This window comes from Pocillopora verrucosa, chromosome 9 (genome assembly GCF_036669915.1).
Source record: "Pocillopora verrucosa isolate sample1 chromosome 9, ASM3666991v2, whole genome shotgun sequence".
NCBI lineage: Eukaryota > Metazoa > Cnidaria > Anthozoa > Scleractinia > Pocilloporidae > Pocillopora > Pocillopora verrucosa.
Genome location: NC_089320.1, coordinates 8,302,258 through 8,314,732, shown reverse-complemented (window position 1 = coordinate 8,314,732; position 12,475 = coordinate 8,302,258). Strand labels below are relative to the sequence as shown.

The 12,475-nt window shown below is 36.1% G+C and overlaps 1 protein-coding gene across 1 annotated transcript; it reads right to left on the bottom strand.

Annotated features, from left to right (window-relative positions):
* Nucleotides 1-421: 421 nt before the first annotated feature.
* On the bottom strand, nucleotides 422-8,221 carry LOC131770192 (uncharacterized). The gene is made up of 3 exons (XM_066172294.1): nucleotides 8,206-8,221; nucleotides 2,702-5,295; nucleotides 422-2,626 (listed from the first exon to the last, which is right to left on the bottom strand). The coding sequence occupies exons 2-3, from the start codon at nucleotides 5,288-5,290 to the stop codon at nucleotides 2,093-2,095; spliced, it is 3,123 nt and encodes a 1,040-aa protein (XP_066028391.1). The 5' UTR covers nucleotides 5,291-5,295; nucleotides 8,206-8,221; the 3' UTR covers nucleotides 422-2,092.
* Nucleotides 8,222-12,475: the final 4,254 nt, after the last annotated feature.

The window sequence follows — 12,475 nt, the reverse complement described above, 5'->3', positions numbered from 1 at the left end:
CAGAGGAGCGCAAATTGTAATGACAGACTCTAGGTGTAAAAAAATTAGAAATATACGAAGCTTCCTGTCGCTTGTATACCTTAAACATGATTAAAGACGCAGTAAAACGTCTTGGGTTAAGGTGTCCATACTAGCAGGCCTGAGACAGTCTTTGTACTCAGTAGATCTACTTAAATTAAGCACAGTTCTTAACGCGTAAAAATACATTTTTCCAGCTTATTTTTTCAGGGAAGTAGATTCCCAACAAAAGAGGGGAACAGTAAATGATACCCTTTCATGTACAGGGATTCCACCTTAAGTTTGCTAGCACAAAATTTAGATACTCTTACTAAATGCGCAAACGGCTAATTTTCAGAAGAGACATGACGCTTTACTTTACAAACATGGCCACTGGTTTTTCGATAGATTTTATTGCTGTTAATTGGATTTATGAGCAAAACTCTACACCTAGCAAATTCCCATTTTATGTAGCTTATCACATACAGGGCAAAATTACTAAGTGCTGATTGGCTGAGACAGAGGGCATTTTTTCTTAATCACGAGGGTACTTTTGGTAATCAAAAGGGCATGATTACTTGATCTTGATTGGTTTAAAGTTGCTTTGTAATGAAGTTATTGCTTAGATTTGTTGCCGATTAAAATTTTCTGCAACAATGGCTTCCCATTTTGTTGAAGAGTTTATTGAGGAACTACTAAACACAAGTGAGCACAAAAACACAAAAAGAAGTACGGACTACTGGACTAACATTTTCCAACAATGGGCAAAGACAAGAGGAAAAAATGAGCAATGTCGCGGCATTGAACGGGCTTCCTAAAAGAATAACGTCGCGCGTGAATGGATTCCCGCGATAATTTTGCCCTTTATGTGATAAACAAGAAATCGCAAGTGCCCTCGGGCAATTAAGGATTAATTTCACTGGTGTTTTCAAAGTTTGGAAATACGCGTGAAATTAATCCTTAATTGCCCGAGGACCCATGCGATTACATATACATATCCTATTGACAGCTCGCATACAAGTTTGGGCGTGCGTGTTGATCATCCTTAAAGCTCTATGACAATGGCGATTTTAGCTGCAATTTCACCGGTTTGTGAGGTTTACAGAGCGATATAAATATTTTTAAAAGCAAGTGGATATTAGTTAAAGGTTAATGGACATCGTAGAAAGACAACAATAGATAAAGTCTTAAGTATTCTAATGTTATCTTTGTATTGGCTCATTTAGAATAAAACACCAATATTTAGGAAGGGGGTTATGCGATATCGCTCTATTATGACGACAAAAGTTGCACTAGGGTAAAGTTAAACCCATAAAAAAATATTTAACTGTTAACATGTAATAGTTCAATAGACACTAAAGGAAACAACGAAATTAGTGGTTAATAAAGTGTGTTAGTCTAATATGTATTTCACGGGCTTAGTGACTTCACCCTAAACTTTTCGAAAACGTCATGAAACTTCCACAAAATCTCAACTGGAACTGCACTTAAAAAGACAATATATTGCAGGTTCATGACAACGAGTCTCAAAGTAAACTCTTTTAATTCCAGATATAAGCTTTATCACTTGGAGCTAAGTTTTTAAACGACAACTTTTGCTTTATGAAAAATTCAACTTTATAACACCTCGCAACAAGACCAAGACAAGTTAAATCTTTTTCATAGAAGTCGATGTCCTACACACATCAGTCACCAAGACAAATTCTATGACTCTTAAGGCCGATTTCCACGATGCGATTGTAGTATATGACTCTTAAGGCCGATTTCCACGATGCGATTGTAGTATATGACTTGATGCATGTGACCCGAATCATACCATATAAACGGTCATTCGTCAGGTCGTACACGACCCTATGACTTGTCGTTCGAACCTTAACACACGAAGAAATTGCATTGTGTAAATCGGCCTTTTTAGGGAATATTGACTTACTTGAAATAAAACGATCAACCATAAAATGACTGGCAAACGGTTAAAGAAAATAACATGTTAACAATATAGGACTCAATTATGTTGTAACCCTGAATACATAAAGACAAGAAATGTTCAATGTCAACTAATGTTCAAATATAATGCAAGAACCACAGGATCAAACTACTACTTTCTCTTCATCTTTTGACGTTTGACTTCTTTTCGTACCTTGTCCGCCAAACGTTGTTTTTGCCTCAAAAGAAGCTCCTCATCATCGGTTCCGAAGACCAACCCGGTTTTCCATGCTTTCTCATCATTTATCACCCGTTCCCAAACGACCTCTCTTTTTACTGCGTTGTTTTCAATCATATCCTGAGTTAACGATAGGAGATGGTCTGTTTGTTCATCGGTGAACTTACTCCATGATGGCTTTGCAGATTCAGATGCGATGGATGGAGCTCTGGAAGACATAAACCGTTCTATCTTCTGTTCAGGAGACTCAACTTCAGTTGGTGGTTCTAAGTTTTTGGTAAATTCTGATCGAAGCCTTCTCACTTTCAACACAATTGCCTTCATGGAGTGTGTTTCCAACAGGTTGGAAGCACCAAGTTTATCTCTGACAATGTTTTCAGTTATGTTACCAGTCTCAATTTCAGACTTGAATAAATCTTGAAGTTTTGAGGTCTCTTCCTCGGTCCACTCGACAGGAATTATTGATACCTAAAAGAAATCAGAATTCGTATGCCAATTGTTATTCAAATTACTACGATTGGTATGCATTATAAGAGTACTTACCTCTGTCTTTGCGCAGTTCATGGTGATAAATTTTCTGACAGCACGACGCCCAATATCTGTTTCTCTAACTTTGTCATTGATGCGGTAATATTGAGCTTGTGTTTGAGGTTTGTGCTGTGCAAGGGCAGCCAGTTGTTCTTGATCTTCAGGCAAATGGACATGCACTCCTGATGCCAGAGATTTTCTTATCAAGGTTGCGGAGATGCGACCGTGAAACTTCACACCCTCCCTTTGAAATGTACGAGTCAGACACGTGGATACTTGCGATGAAGTAAGTTTAACGCCATTGGTTGAAACGAACATGTTATCTGTGGCATCTTTGACGTACTTAGGCCTCACCCTTGAGATATACGTATTCACCAGATTGTAAACATCAGCATGAAACCATACAATGGCTGCCCCATAAACACCTCCTGTCTTGTGATTCTTAACTGATACGCGGTATCTCTCTCCATCTTCTTCTCCAGCGTACAGTTTAGCATCTTTGAATTCCTCCACTGTTATATTTGCTGCAATACCACTTCTTCCGGAGTTGTCAATTATTAATCTTGTAATCAGCCAATCCCTTACTTCGCAAAAGGTCTGATCGTTGACCAGCACAGGTTCTCCACAAGCTTTGCTTTTCTCCGCAGCTGTTCCAAGCGCTTTAATTATGTTTATTCGCTGTTGTCCATTTGACACTTTATATAGATCTTCGCTAGAAAGGAGTTTTGCAAAGTCCATGTCATGTTTCTCTAATTTCCTTTTCAGCACCTTCTTTCTTTGAGCAGATGACCACGAAGTTAAAAGATCTCTCCTTGCATGAAGTGTGTCTAATCTATCTTGCCCTTTCTCTTCTTGCACAAGGAATTTAAGGAATAGCCTAAGGCTCATTAGGTATGATCTAATGGTTCCAGGTTGATACTCCTCAGATAGTTGACCCAACCACTTCCTCAACATTACCACTCCGTCATGCCCCTCGACAGTAACAAGATCTATTTCATTTGCTGCTTGAGGGAAATCTTCTGAAAGAACTTTCATGATGCGTTTTACCTGTGACTTGTACTGACCAGCCACTTTTGCGCAGCGATAACCCCCGTCTACGTCTATCAACCAGGAATGAAACTCGTTAAGCAGTGGGCTGTCATCACTACTATCATTGTCTTCAAAACTGACATCATCTTCCATCTCTTCAAGACAGTCGTCATTATCATCATCATCGCTATCGTATACTGATGATTCATCATCATTCATAACTTCCTTAGGCACTTTACCTTGTGAAAGATTGCTTTGGGAGTCAGTATTACCAGCGTTCTTTTTTCTTTCAAAAACAACATCAACCACGCTCTTCCATTCTGGTTCCACACGAAGAAAATCGAGATTATCTACGTTTTCCACGAAATCAGTTAAAATGTCATCCCTTTCTTGCAACGAGCAGTTATCTGACAAGCTTCCAGTGCTACACTCTGATTCGGAGTCCAGGGAAGGGTGATAGTTTGGGTCTAAAATTTCCTCTTCTTCACTGTCGCATATAACTATTTCACTAGATTTGGTATTACCAGCCGTCACTGGTGGTTGAGGTGGTTGGATTACTTGGTCAGCATTTTTGCGGTTGTTTAACTCTTCAGATAGCTCGGCATCGCTTTCACACTGGGAGGACATCATAGACACTAACTGTTTAAAGCTTCGCTTCTTGCACTCTTCATTTCTTTTCCACACGTTATCCACAAGTTGATCATACTCCAAATCGCTGTCATGGTCATCATGTGTATCACCTACCTTTGATTCCATTTGATCCATTACTTTTTCATACTCCAAATTACTGTCATGATCATTGCCTGAATCTCCACTTTCTTCATTATGTAGCTTGTGTTCCACTTTATCAACTTGCTGATCATACTCTAATTTGCTGTCATCATCATTGTACGTCTCTCTTACCTTTGATTCACAACTTTCTTCATTATGTAGTTTGCGCTCCTCTGCATTACTATTGGAGGAGGTCGGTGCGAGGTGCCCAGGGTTACTCACGTTTCTGCTGATAGTTGCTTCTCCTTCAGGATTTTCTAATAATTGATCATCCGAGTCATTTTCAATTTCTTCCTCAGCTTCGATTCTATTCACCAAACTATACTCATTTTCCTTGTCACCCTTGTAAAATTTCACCCTTTTTGCGGCCTTTCCACGTACAGGTGATTTTGATTCGATTTTTCTCTTTTTAGGACCATCTTTAGTTGTGGCGCTCTTTGCTTTGGATTTCTTTCTCTTGGCAATGTGATCTCGTAGCTCTTGAAGCCCAATTCTCGGAGCAGATTTAAGCGCATCTAAGTATTGGTTTGAGTTGGGATTAAGCTTGTGGATATTTGACTGTAAATGATGATGAAGTTGAAAGACACCTTTCTTTGAATGCTTGCATGGAGATAACGGACAAAACTTTATCTTCCTATTAGGCGCTTTCTTGTTTCCATTTATATATACATCTACCTGACGAAAAATCTTATTCACTTTATGTACATCCTTCTGATGACGAGATAAATTTATAACTGATTTCCCACATCTCGAACACACTTTAGATTCCCGAGACTTTTTCCTTATTTCAGAACTACCTTCCATGGTTACTATAATACAAACAAATAGAAAACTGATCTCAATGATAGAGTTGACAATGGTTAGCACAGCATAACAGATGAGTAGAATGATCTGACAATGATCAACACAGCATAAAAGATAATTAAAATGATTTGACAGTGATGAACACAGCATAAAAGATGATTTCAATGATTTGAAAGTGATAAACACAGTATAACATGATTACAATGATTTGACAGTGATCAACAGAGTATAACAGATGATTTAACAGTGATCTACACAGCATAACAGATGATTAGAATGATTTGAAAGTGATCAACAAAGCATAACAGTTGATTAGAATGATTTGACAGTGATAAACACAGCATAACACATGATTGCAATGATTTAACAGTGATCAACACAGCAGAACAGATGATTAAAATGATTTAACAGTGATCAACACAGCATAACACATGATTGCAATGATTTAACAGTGATCAACACAGCAGAACATGATTAAAATGATTTAACAGTGATGAACACAGCAGAACAGGTGATTAGAATGATTTGACAGTGATCACTAGAGTATAAGAAATGATTGCAATGATTTAACAGTGATCAACACAGCATAACATATGATTAAAATGATTTAACAGTGATGAACACAGCAGAACAGATGATTAGAATGATTTGACAGTGATCACTAGAGTATAAGAAATGATTGCAATGATTTAACAGTGATCAACACAGCATAACATATGATTAAAATGATTTAACAGTGATCAACACAGCAGAACAGATGATTAGAATGATTTGACAGTGATCACTAGAGTATAAGAAATGATTGCAATGATTTAACAGTGATCAACACAGCATAACATATGATTAAAATGATTTAACAGTGATCAACACAGCAGAACAGATGATTAGAATGATTTGACAGTGATCACTAGAGTATAAGAAATGATTACAATGATTTAACAGTGATCAACACAGCATAACATATGATTAAAATGATTTAACAGTGATGAACACAGCAGAACAGATGATTAGAATGATTTGACAGTGATCACTAGAGTATAAGAAATGATTGCAATGATTTAACAGTGATCAACACAGCATAACATATGATTAAAATGATTTGACAGTGATCAACACAGCAGAACAGATGATTAGAATGATTTGACAGTGATCAACACAGCATAACAGATGATTAGAATGATTTGACAGTGATCAACACAGCATAACATATGATTAAAATGATTTAACAGTGATGAACACAGCAGAACAGATGATTAGAATGATTTGACAGTGATCACTAGAGTATAAGAAATGATTGCAATGATTTAACAGTGATCAACACAGCATAACATATGATTAAAATGATTTAACAGTGATCAACACAGCAGAACAGATGATTAGAATGATTTGACAGTGATCACTAGAGTATAAGAAATGATTGCAATGATTTAACAGTGATCAACACAGCATAACATATGATTAAAATGATTTAACAGTGATCAACACAGCAGAACAGATGATTAGAATGATTTGACAGTGATCACTAGAGTATAAGAAATGATTACAATGATTTAACAGTGATCAACACAGCATAACATATGATTAAAATGATTTAACAGTGATGAACACAGCAGAACAGATGATTAGAATGATTTGACAGTGATCACTAGAGTATAAGAAATGATTGCAATGATTTAACAGTGATCAACACAGCATAACATATGATTAAAATGATTTAACAGTGATGAACACAGCAGAACAGATGATTAGAATGATTTGACAGTGATCACTAGAGTATAAGAAATGATTGCAATGATTTAACAGTGATCAACACAGCATAACATATGATTAAAATGATTTAACAGTGATGAACACAGCATAACAGATGATTAGAATGATTTGACAGTGATCACTAGAGTATAAGAAATGATTGCAATGATTTAACAGTGATCAACACAGCATAACATATGATTAAAATGATTTAACAGTGATGAACACAGCAGAACAGATGATTAGAATGATTTGACAGTGATCACTAGAGTATAAGAAATGATTGCAATGATTTAACAGTGATCAACACAGCATAACATATGATTAAAATGATTTAACAGTGATCAACACAGCAGAACAGATGATTAGAATGATTTGACAGTGATCAACACAGCATAACAGATGATTAGAATGATTTGACAGTGCTCAACAAGGCATAACAGATGATTAGAATGATTTGACAGTGCTCAACAAAGCATAACAGATGATTAGAATGATTTGACAGTGATTAACAAAGCATAACAGTTGATTAGAATGATTTGAAATTTATCAACACAGCAGAACAGATGATTAGAATGATTTGACAGTAATCAACACAGCATAACAGTTTATTAGAATGATTTGACAGTGATCAACAAAGCATAACAGTTAATTAGAATGATTTGACAGTGATCAACACAGCATAACAGTTGATTAAAATGATTTGACAGTGATCAACACAGCATAAGAGATGATTGCAATGATTTGACAGGGATTGAAATAGGATAAGAGATGATCACAATAAATAATAGCATCGAAAATAACTTATCCAAAGTCCTGAAACATCGATCGATGTTTTGTTGCTATCAAGGGAATTTCTGTTTATAAAAAGCAATTTTATTTTTTAAGTAAGAGCTTTCACCCACTTCATTGTTAGAACAAAGCAGAAAAAATGCATTCTACGATTCATATCTATATGATTTGGAAGTTAAATATAAGTAAACCGATAATTATGTAAGATATTACGAAGGCCAATCATTCTTCAAGTTTATCGGCTTTTTTCTCAAATATTGTAAAAAATATATCGACACTTATACCTTGGATGCTTGCAAAGCGTATTTCGTTGATAACCACTTGCTTAAGGGACGAAATATAACAAGAAACCTATGTTGATCTTATTTTCTTACCGTTTGAAAGTTGCCGTCATCGACGAACACGTGAAACACGAAAACGAAAGTTGAAGTGTGTGAACGCTGACCGCTAATGATGTACTTCTTCGGTAATAAACCGTAGAACCAAAAAAATAGTTTTCTTTAATATGAAACCTTGAAATAGGTAAAAAATTTGTCAAATACCTATTTTGAGTATTTGCTACGGTAACAAAAACCCATTTTGAGTATTTGCTACGGTAACAAATACCCACTTGGGAGTAGCAAAGACCCAGATGAGTATTGGCTACCGTAGCAAAAACCCATTGAACGTATCAAATACCCACATGGGTATTTCCTACCGTAGCAAAAACCCACATGGGTATTTCCTACCGTAGCAAAAACCCTCAATGGGTATTTTGTACCGTAGAAAATACCCACAAGAATCTAACCACGTAGCAAATACCCAGATCACTCTAGCTCGCTCTCTCTCTCTCTCTCTCTCTCTCTCTCTCTCTCTCTCTCTCTCTCTCTCTTCAAGGGAGCAGTTTATGTCTGTGAGCTACACAGGATATTTGCCTGTCATTGGTTGTTCCTATTTGGGTGCACCTCTTATTCAGGGTAACTACAGCTTTGTCAATTTTCAACCCCATATGCCATATTTAATTTTGGAATGGATCAGAATTACACTGCATGTAGATGACACTTGCATGCAATAAGTGTCACTGTTAATTACTCATAGTGAAAACTGGTAAAAATTACACCGGGAAATGGAAACCTAGATTATTAAATAACTAAGTATCATGTATTCATTTTCAATATTGTGCATGTACTTACAAAGCTACTATGGAATCCAGTTATCTGAAAAATAGTTGTATAATTATAATGAATAATTGTGAGGATTAACTCAATTTTCCATTTTTATCAACTAACACCTCATAGAAATCAAAAATACTCTAATTGTTTTAATAACTAAAATTTACTTGAAATAACTGTTATCCAATGATGAGAAAGATCACTCAGATTGAATTGTCATTTTTGAGTGGCAGTTTTGTGCACACATCTCAAATGTCCTTAATAGAGTATTCTCTGGAGTTTAATTTGATAGACCTTATTCATATCCTCAGTATTGACCTGGGACTTGCTTGAGATGTAGGCTCATGTGGAGGAAAATAATAAAAAGAGATAAAGGTTATTAAATTTTTGGCAAACTTTCCTCTTCTGAGAGTCCTGATGGGGAAAATTGAGCTGGAATTCTGATCCCCTTCAGTACCTTCTCTTCGATTTTCATAATTTTAAGTTCTGCTCAAACAGCATACAATGAGGAATTACATTTTGAGTTCAAAATTATTAGCAAAGTAGAGTAGGTTTTAAAACTAAAGGCCCCAGTTGTTTGAAGGCTGGATAACCCTAATCACTGGATAAATTTCTATCCAGTGGATAAGTGTTGAATAACAAACCCTGCTAATGATTAAGCAATGCACTCTTTCCTTTTTGTATAGCCCTTACCTTTGCTTTGTGGTTGAATTTACTTTTGTTGCATTTTAACCACAGCACCTGGGCCAGCAAATGGTGTTTTTGGATGAGTGTGCGGGTCTGTAGAGCATTTTGTTGGCATCTGCAATTTTGTAGGACCAAACTTGCAATCAAATTCAGGATTCACAAAATTATTATTCATCCTGAATGAAGTGATGGATGACCTTGTGAAGCATAAGAAATGGCACCTTTGGAAATTCAGCAAAGAAACTACTTGATTGTAAACAGTCTTTCTGCAACCACTGCATTGCGGGCAGAAAATATACATATGGATATGATCTAATGCACTTTAAAACAACCAAAAGAGAATAAGTAAACCTAACAATTGAAAACTAGACAAAAATTTGTATCTACAGATCTCATCTTAACAAGCTCATCTTTTGAATTAAGAAATGAAGGTGATTGCCAAGATTTTGCTTGTTTTGTTTCATGAAGATGCAAGAGGGAAAAAATGTGATTTCAACACATTCTTCCATATTTGTCTCATTCAATCTCCTTGCTCACTAAAGATTTCATAAATAATATGTTTCCAGGGGGCATTTATCTCTGGATGGTTCTGAGGCAAGTGCTGTGTGCACTCTGATTGCATTGCATTGTGTTGGCTTCATTTTCAATATGGTGGTGAAAGCTGCAGAAATCAGCGGATTTTGACTGAAAATTCTGGGAAAGTTAAGCCGTTCCTTTTTTCTTTCACCATAGGTAAATGGAATTTGATCTATTCTGAATGTGTAGGAGAAAGTTTTGTACTCATTTGTTGGGTATTCTATGATTCTCAAGGACAAACCTAATCACTGTTTTTTAGTATGTAATTTGAGACTGGTTTTTGAGAAGGTCAAATTTGATGTACGTCATAGTTTGAAGCCTTTCAAAGATTTAGATGTAGTGGGTTCTTGGAATTTGGATTGTGGGAGGTTCATAGAATGTCCTTACGGTAAGCTGGACTAACCATTGCCTTTCCTTGTGCAGCAATAAGTGCCTTCCTTCTGAACATGAAATGATGGTTTATATCGTTATATCCAAAGGTTATATATTTTTCAGCTCCACATCTTCCCATACTTCACACTTCAGCCTGGAGTATTTCCTCTTCACCACCTTGTCCAAAAACCTTACTCCAACCAGTCTGTCACTTTCATCCTCTGCCGCTCTCAGGAAAAATTTGTCACAGTTGCTATGAGCAACTGCAACAAAGAAAGGTTAATGGTTTAGAGCCATTATGATGGTTGAAATTTAAAATAAATTAAAGCTTCTACAATTTCCCTCAGGCTTTGCGATGTCAAACTGTCATCTTTTAAGAAACCTGTGTCCAGAAAAAGATTCTTCTTCTATCTTGCTATTTTTTCTAGAAAAGCCATCATCAGTCAGTGTTGTATAATGCAAAGTAATAGCATTTTATTTCTAGAAAATTAAAATTCCTAGTAAGTCCACACCTGCAGAAACAGGAGCATTGACAATGTGAGTGCACTATTGAAGGTCTGTTGTTTGTTGTTTCATAATTAAAAATGGTTCACTTTCCAAAGTGGTTGTTTTAACTCTACCTCAACTTTAACTGAGTCATCCTGTAGCAAAGGTGTTTAAATGCAGATGGTAGTAGGATTATCAATGTCAGTAGGATGTTGTTCTACAGGTTGGTGTTTTAATGATGAACTAAATACTAATAATAATGATGATGATGATGATAATAATGATAAGGAGAGCCTTAAATGTTGAGAAAGTGGTTCCATCTCATCTGCTCTAAGTCATACCAACTTTGAAACTGTACATTGAGGATCCGTAGTTCAACTGGTATCGAAAGTTAAATTTGTTGTTCTAAATAGTTAGAAAACAAAAACAGGTTTTAAAATTAATAGCTCTGGTGTTTCACCAAATACCTGTTTCTTGCAGCAGCACTTGAAAGGTTTTCTATTGATTCCATGTCCTCCTGTTCCAGCATTAAAATGTTCATCTCATCAACAATTTACTTTTAATAAATGTTTTTGGAGAGCACCTTTGAGGGAAGTATGAAGTGCTCACCATTTCATCATTTTGCTCTGTTTCATTGATGGTTGTTTGTTTTTCAGAATTTTGTCCATATGCAAGTTAAGAGGACGAATAGGCTGCAATGCGAGGACGAACACATTTAGCCAAAAAAATGAATGCACCTTCTTTATCACAATCTCTAACACTTACCATGAGTTGGAGGTCCTCTTTAGGATGCAAATTTTCAATGAACTGTTCTTGCCTTTTACAATACCGAAAGAAAAATGACTGTTTCTGTGATGTCTCAAGTTCTTCATTTGCTGAATCAAGTGAGATAGATAGATACCAGTATTTGAAGATTTTATGTTGTCCTGAAAAAAGTTAATCTTGCTCTCTAACAGTTCCACTTCCTATAAAAAATTGCGTGGAAAAATGTGTTAGTGAGAACCTCAAAGGGTTTCAACCCATGGATGCAAGCTGTTAAAGATGTGATATATATCATTAAGGCCAAAAGAATAAAGACATCATGTTTCAATGCCCTTTTTGCTTTGAGGTTATGTCCATTTACCACTTTGTTTTTTCAACCTAATGTTAAGAGCTACCTCTGTAAGTCCCCATCCACATTTCATGAATCCTCGCATGCAGCAAGAGTCTGTAGAATTAAGAGCGGTTTTGTTCAAACTTTGCAGTTTTACTAGAGGTCAAATGCCTACATTAGATACTTAACAGGATTTGAAAATTTTGAAAGACCATCCCTTTAAGGCAGTTGTGTTCATCCTGAAGGAAGTCTATCTTTCTTTCTCACAAAGCCTTAACT